Source organism: Phaethon lepturus, unplaced genomic scaffold, assembly GCF_000687285.1.
Source record: "Phaethon lepturus isolate BGI_N335 unplaced genomic scaffold, ASM68728v1 scaffold4437, whole genome shotgun sequence".
NCBI lineage: Eukaryota > Metazoa > Chordata > Aves > Phaethontiformes > Phaethontidae > Phaethon > Phaethon lepturus.
In genome coordinates, this window is record NW_010551006.1 from 47,361 (window position 1) to 55,360 (window position 8,000).

General features: G+C 34.9%; 1 protein-coding gene across 1 annotated transcript in view; it reads right to left on the bottom strand.

Annotated features, from left to right (window-relative positions):
* LOC104623577 (serine/threonine-protein kinase Nek11-like) overlaps window positions 1–7,789 on the bottom strand; it is a gene marked incomplete at its 5' end in the record, with an annotated part of 39,002 nt that extends 31,213 nt beyond the window's left edge. The window contains 5 exons of the mRNA XM_010290709.1: window positions 755–848; window positions 2,815–2,934; window positions 6,886–6,971; window positions 7,480–7,558; window positions 7,640–7,789. Coding sequence (XP_010289011.1) covers window positions 755–848; window positions 2,815–2,934; window positions 6,886–6,971; window positions 7,480–7,558; window positions 7,640–7,789 — 529 coding nt within the window. The remainder of the gene's footprint in view (window positions 1–754; window positions 849–2,814; window positions 2,935–6,885; window positions 6,972–7,479; window positions 7,559–7,639) is intronic.
* Between the last annotated feature and the right edge of the window lie 211 nt (window positions 7,790–8,000).

Genomic DNA, 8,000 nt, shown 5'->3' on the forward strand with positions numbered 1-8,000 from the left:
CCTGATCTACACAACTGCTGGGACTTGTATTAGGCCAAACACTAAAAAAAATCCTAACTTTTTTGTAAATGATCAGTAGTGACTCAGCCATGAGCAGAGACAACGGGAAATAGAAACTAGACTGCATGGAAAAGAAAAGGTAGAAGTCAAAGCACTAACCAAAACCTCATTATTTCCGTGATGTTTTCACTATTTCCAAACTGACATTGTTTTTTCTACAGTAAAATGTAGGGCTAGAATTGAACAGGCCTATCTTCTGTTGCAGATAGCTTAAAAGCAAAGGACAGCTTGCATTGGGAGTCATTCCAAGACTTCATTCTCACTAAAAAGCCAGTTGAAATGTTAATATTCTTAACTAATCAAATGAAAAGAACCCACAGCCATGCCAAATTAGAGTGTTTAAAGGATTACAATTCTAAACTTACCAAGAAAATGAATGTATTTTGAACTCTGATGTCATACAGACTGTCAGTAAGTACATTTCAGAGAGCAGATTTAGATTTAAGGGTGACTTCATACAAGAAAATTGTGCAATGAATAGAGTTTGTTGAACCCTATCTGAATAACTGAAAGCACTTTCCCTCATCACAGATCCACAGGTTCAGCTAAGCGGTCCAGACTTTGATGCACTTCCAAGTTATTAGTCTTAGAACAAGATTGTGACTCTAGTGCTAAAAAAGCATGTGGAAAACAGAGAACTGGTGTACACTGAATGTGCATAAATGAGACCTCTGAAACAACAGCCCATACTTACATGTAGGACATTGACATTCAGCTGCTGAAAATTACGGGACCTGAATTCTTGCATTCTTCTGATATTTTCTTGGTATTTTTCTTCTGCCAGCTGTCTGTAAATACAGAATACTTGTGTTTAGGAAGGAACATCAGAGACTGCACAAAGGGATCTTCTAAAAGTAATGTGGAAAAACAAATTCCATAATTAGACTCCCATGGTGCCAAACATTCATGGCATCTACTGAAGGTGAGGTTAGTTTTAGTGAAGCCACAAAGAGATTTCAGGCCTTATTTCCAAACACTATTATATTTTTCTTTCACAGCTTGCATAATATAATTGACAAATGGCAAATTATTAGTCCTAGTGTTTTTTGTTTCTTCCAAAGATTGTATTGGATAAAGTCCAATACTTTGGACTTTATTCCACCGTGTAGTCCAGGGACCTTTCAGCTGAAGACAGGTATGCAACACTTGCATGCTAGGAAACACTTCACCTGGGTATGGGTTGGTAACTGTGTTTTTCTGTACAGGACTACTTAAACCAGGTGCCACATTAAGCAGCTCTTCCAGTTTCCATTACTATATTCCCTACCTATCTATCTCTAGATTTGCACTGCTGAAAGCAGGTCTCCAGTCTGAGAAGGTACTGGTTTTGCACTGTTTCAAATACTTTCAGCAATATGAGCTGGCAATAACCCAGAGCTGAATATAGATCCATTTTAAAGATTCATGACTGAGAACAAGATGTGAATATTAATATGTTGCCTTTATATTACAAAATGAATCTATTTAATTTTGTTGCTGGAGAAAAAACATGAAAATCTAAACAGAAAACAGTGAAATGCAAGAAAGTAAAGAAAATTAAAAGCTAACTAGAACTATTCTGCAATTAGTATTATTTCCTAATATCTGTCCATTTTAAAAAAGTAAAAGGAACACACTTCTTATTTATAAATTTCATATAAGTACAAAAATTGGCCTACCATATTAGAAGAGGTGTAAAATTTATATAGTGGTTTCAATTCAAGACGATACTTTTTAAATGAGAATAAATTTACATACCATCTCCAGTATCAAATGCAATGGTAAGTGTCAGATAGACATACATGCTGAGAAGACATATCTTCCAAAAGATGATTAAGACCTTTAGTTTTTTGTTTGTAGCCTTTGGATATGGGCATTGCAATTTGGCACAAGTAATGCTAGGATGTGATCTTACTGAGCATTTTCACTCAACTGCAGCTGTTATTAATTTGCAGGTATATGTAGCTGCAGAGTTTCTGAGGCCATAAATTCAGATTTCATATCACCTCGCAATATTTTTCTGTACTAGGACGTCATTGCCCTACTGAATTGCTAACCTGCTTTGTCACAACAGCGTTAAGATGCTGATTCTCATGATGAAAAATAATTATCCCCTCTCTTATCCTCTATAAATAACTGAACAAACATTTGTTAATTTACATTGCACTTTGTAAAAAAACGTGTGTTATGAAAACAGTATATTCTTTTTTAAAAAAGAATCCATGCATACACACATAGCCTTCCAGCTGTTTCTCATATTCCACTCAGAAATGGTGGTACTCCTCCTTCAAATACCCCCTTTTATTATGTCTTATTCAATTAAAAAACCGATGACTCATAAAGCCTTATAACATGTCCATTCCCCGCATTTGACAAGACTATCTTCTGAGCTATTAACCTCTATTGGAAAATCTCTTAGGCCAAAACAACTGACAAAAGCTGGATTGTAACTAAATGTCCAACTCCTCAGACTGTGCAATCCTTAAAATGACAAGTCATTAAAAAAAGATCTCCTGTTGCAACACGTGAAAATCTCTCATATACTTCATTAATCAGAAACACAATGCTCAAAGTACCGGTTTTGCACTAATGTTAAGACTCTTTTTTTCTACATGAATAATTACTGTGATTTAGCTTATCCAAAATCCCTATTCACTTTGAGTAGCTGAAGACCCCTTCTATTTTTATTTTTACCTTGACAGTTCCAACTCTCTCGTTAGACTGTTGGATGGAGAAAACTGTTAGGACACAGTGCTAATATTATGCTCAACTTACTTCAACTTCTGTGCTTTCTCATCTGCAGCATGTAACTTCCTCAGCCTCATTCGTTCCCGTGGTGTCATTTTCTGTACCTCAGACTGTTCCTGCAGAGTTTGTAAATGAACTTTCCTCTGCCTGAAATTGAATGCATGCAAGCCCATCATCATATAAAAACGTAAATATCAGTATTTTGATTTGATATTGAAACATAGTGACATATAAAATGGAATAATTAGAAAGTCACAGGTACTATAACAGACTAAATAGACTTTAGCTTGAAAAGCAAATGCCTCTTAAATTGAAATATATAAATTTAGATTCATGAAGAACATGAATGATCTCAGGCATTTCAGGTGAGAATGGAAAAAGGTAAACTCATCTCCTTAAAACAATAAATGTTGAAGCACAGTGAAATATTTACCCTGTCAGGCTTCATTACTGAGCATATTACAAGTACAAAGGCAGTCTTTAAATGAGAACCAGAGAAAAAAACAATATCACCCATATATTTTACATTGATTGTTACAAGCTGTCTATAATAAAAGAATATTAATGTGTCTTTAATGACAGATACAATTATTATGTTGCCCTCTTGAATTTCTGGTCCTAATCAATAACAACAATCCACTGGTGAAACCGTCTCCATAGACCATCTCTGAAAGCTGAACATGAATTATTGATATATGTATCTCAGCTGTATTTATCAACACGGAAGAGCAATATTAGTCCTATATTAGAAAAAGGATATTAATCTCAGATTTTTATCTCGCATCCTACAGTAATTACAAAAATGAAACCATAGTTGGCAATGCCTTGGCAGTCATATTTCACTTACACCTAATTTTTCTATTGTTTATATTTATGACATAAAGTATTAATTTCAAATTACTATTTTTGCCCTTATGAGATAAATTTGCTTCTGATCATTTAAGAGCCCAGTTTTGTAACCATACAAATGGCAACACTCCTTCTGGACTATCATTTTGAAATCAGGATTTTAATAAATGAGAAGTTTTCAATATGCTTTTCAAATGTTGATTATAGAGGGAAATAGTGTAAAGATAGTGAAGTATAAAAGACTAAGGACAAAGACAAGAAGAGTTCAATTATTCATAAGAATGGAACTAACTCTTCAAATATGAATAATGTAGACCTATTTCTTGTCCCCTGTAAAAAACTCTAATTTAAATTATAAGAACCTCTTGGGAAAAAAAGCCATTTTTCATCCAAGTTGAAACTGAAATTGTACAGCTTTATGCTCACTTAAATATTTAAAATTTATGACTTGCATGGGACTGGAAGAAAGTAAGCCATTAGAGGCCTTTACTAGAAGAAACTAGACTCAACTATACATGGCAAAAATAATTCCTGGTAAGAAAAAACAATCATAAATATAAAGTAGCAAAGACTGGGGAGGACACCCATAACAAGCAGCTCCTTGTACACTGACTCAGACTAGAGTATCGCTACATTAGAGCAAATGTGGGAAATTCACTATGTTTGAATTATTTCTCCTCCACTTTTCTGCTCTCTACCATTTTTCAGGTATTTTTATTTCACTTTGTCCACCTCGTTAGATCTGGGATTGCAGAAATTATTTGGCATTTTGCTTACCAGTAGCAATACAGACAGCTAACATTCTCATAAATACAATGAAAGTCAGAACAAGATTATGACTTTATGCATATTCCAAACATTTAGACAAAAATAATCAGACTGCAGCACATTTGAAGATAATTTATAGTGAAGCTTCTCCTAGGATGTTTTTCTCAAATTGATGCCCTGAATTTGAAAACCTCAAGATAAATTTCCATGCTTAACAAAAACAATTGCTACTCGTTGCTCCACAATTTTTTAGGAGCTCTAAAACCCTGCACAGAAGCAGCTGACTCTCTCTTTTCTTTTGACAAATGTATAAGAATGTGATTTTTGTAGTTAGAACTTGCTCTTTCTCTTGGAGACTACAGACCAGACTTGCTTTCAAACAAAAATAGTTACAGACTCTGGGATATGCATTCATGTCCTCCTCATATGCTAGCTCTGTCAATATATGGTGTCCATTTGGAAGGTGATGAGGCTCAACATATTCAAACTAATGACAATGGATCAGGTATGGAACATAGTATATGTTACAAATAATAGAAAGTGGTTTTATCAGTCTGTTCTAGAAGCATGGTGATATTTGAAGTCTGGGTATGTACTTCGCAGGTAAAAAAATTGCTTCCTCAAAGCATCTATAATCTTTTGGTGCATACAGGTAATTTGAAATCTTCTACCCTCAAAATAAAGGCATGGATTGAAAGTTTCTTGAAGATTCTCATACTTCATGTTTCAATAACTATTAAATAGTCCATATAATTCAGATAGAGTTGGCATAATATTTGGGCAAGATTTCAGTGCCCCAAAACTATTTAAGGCATACCTTCTCGGAACATCTGTGCAGTTAACTACATCTAATTTGAAGAGGCAGGAATCCACTCAGAGTTAATTGAATCAGCTTGAAAACAGCAGCTATAGACAAAAGATACATCTAATATTTCCCAGCTATTGCATATCTACCTGTCTGACTCTTGTATTTCCAGTATACTAGCAAAGGGTTATTTCTAGCAAAAGCCATCATACAGAATAGTAAGACCAAAAACTTGACAGGAGTCTCAGGCAGCTCCGTTTGTTGTTATTTATTAGATAGCTGTTACTAGCCAATACACGATCATTTACTGTTGTGTTTTATATCTATGCTTGCAAAGTTCAACAACCTATTTATACTAAAGGTACCTATTTACACCAAAAAAGAGAAGCTTGATCTGATAAAAAGACAGAGACTCATCTGTCAATGTGAGAGCGCAGGCACAGAAGTGACAGGGTGGAAACACAAAACACAATTTCTAGAGATGAGAACTTTACAGATACACTCCCAGTAGCTAAACTGGGTAAAAAAGACGTACAGAAGATTTTGCTGTGTTGAATTCCACTGTCTTTGCTCTGCTTTCTTCCTACCACTGATACTAAATAACACTTTATTTGGAAAAGCTGAAGCTAGACACCTCTCCCGAAGGGATGCTTGCAAACAGCAGGATTGGCAACATCTGCAAAGTGACCACAGCTGCAAAACCGTGGGTGCTCTCCAAAAGCAGAGGTCGCAAAAAACGAAGGGGAAATGCTTATTGCCTCAAAGGCACTGCTAATTCTGGATTGGAGCATAAGCTTCTTTGTCACCGTTAATTCAAAAGAAATTTCACATTGGTGTTAAAGTCTTGACGGTTATTTAGAGAAAGTAAGAAACAAGGATGTCCATTGCATCTGCACAGGATCACAAACTCCTGATTTTGAGCGTGCTAGTTCCTAACAGAGCAAAACCATATACAGAAAACTCAGGGACAGGAAGAAAAGAAGAGGGCCAGCTGCCATCAAAACTGCAGAGCTAATTTACAAAGACAAAATGAAATTGCCCATGCTGACATTTGCTTTAATCATCGTAGCATTGTAATTTAATGCAATTAATTAATTTAATACATATTCAGTGCCTAAAAGAGAGATCATATGCGAAGGCACTACTGATATAAGAGCCAAGAAACTTCATTAGCCTTAATTTCTCACTATAGTTACAAGACAAATATAATAGTATCCTATGGACATATTATCTGAATATTAGTTTAAGTGTATATGGTTTTATTTTGGTGTAATTTAGGAAACATAGCTTTCACGTTCAATAATTAGTAGGTACACAAGCACCAGCACTATAAATGACCATGACATAACTAAAATGATGATCTAAACCTTCAAAATGTAAAGAAAAAGGTTATAATTTACATACCAATTAGTAAGAAATTAACATATGTATATACGACACATGCATGCACAATTTCCACAGTTATAGAATAAAAACATTTGATCTGCAAATCCTTTTTTTCCCCCCCTAAATCTTAATTATGCATCTCACTAATGTGGTTGCTCTTCTGCATTTCTGGGGAATGGGTACCTCTAAATATAAAGCACTATGAGATTAACACAAGTGTTTACAACATATTATTTGTCAACACTGTAATTTCATATACTGCTGCCCATAAACCACTTTAAAATACTTACACGGCATCAAAAATGGGAGCAGCTTCTCTCTGCCAGTTAAGTGCCTTGTCTTTCAGAGTCATATTTGTGAACTTGTACTGTATATTCTGCAAGGAAATAAAATGTAAGTGGTATCAACACTTGTGGCAAAAGTGATCCAGACTTCAGCTATGACCCAACACAGTCCTGTAAAAACTGACTGAGCAGTTTCCTTTTCCACCTTCTTAGAAGACCAAATAATATATACACTGAAGCAGGGACCAAAGGAGCAAGATGCACTGTTTTTCATTAAAACTATGACTAACCAGAACAGTTTAGAGATTATAGGAACCCAGGCCTGAATGAGCTGCACTTGTTACACATAAATGCCCTTTCTCCTTATTGCTCATAACATTTAAAAGGGCATACATTCAGCACGCAAAGTGACAAGGGCTTCATTTCTCACTGCCTCGCTATCTCAGTCATATTGGTAATTTAGCTCTGAAAGTCCCCTGGATTAATGTTCCTATGAACTGCTATCTATTTTTACTCAGTACATTTTCTCTGCCTCCATTCTACTTTTACAAAATACATACTCAAATGGTAAGTGTACAGATATTGCTTTTTCTTATATACCTTTAGTTGTTCATCAATATAAGGGATTTTTAGGATCTCTGCTGCTGCTGGTCTCAATGAAGGATTCTTATTTAACATGCTGAAACATTAAAAACCAAAAGTCATAATTAAGCAATTTCCAAATTAACTTAAAAACATGCTAAGCAAGAAAATAACATACCTGCACAGCACAGCGTTCAGTTTGCTTGGATATCTATCAGGGAGAGAAGGTGTATCACCTTCTACAATTTTTAACACAACAGACAAAAAATTGTGTCCAGTAAATGCATGGTTCATACAGCACATCTCATATAAAATGCATCCCAGAGACCTTGAAGAATAAAATAATAGGTATTACATAAACAATATTTTTGAAAGTAGCATGCAGAGTGACATTACAGTAAATAAAATCATAATTGTATGCCCTTTTCTCCTGGCAGTAGGATATTTCGTTATTATGCTATCCTTTTCACCTGAAATATTTTTATTCAGATTACAAATTACTAGCCTTATAATCAGGAGAAATCATCGTTCTATTTCTG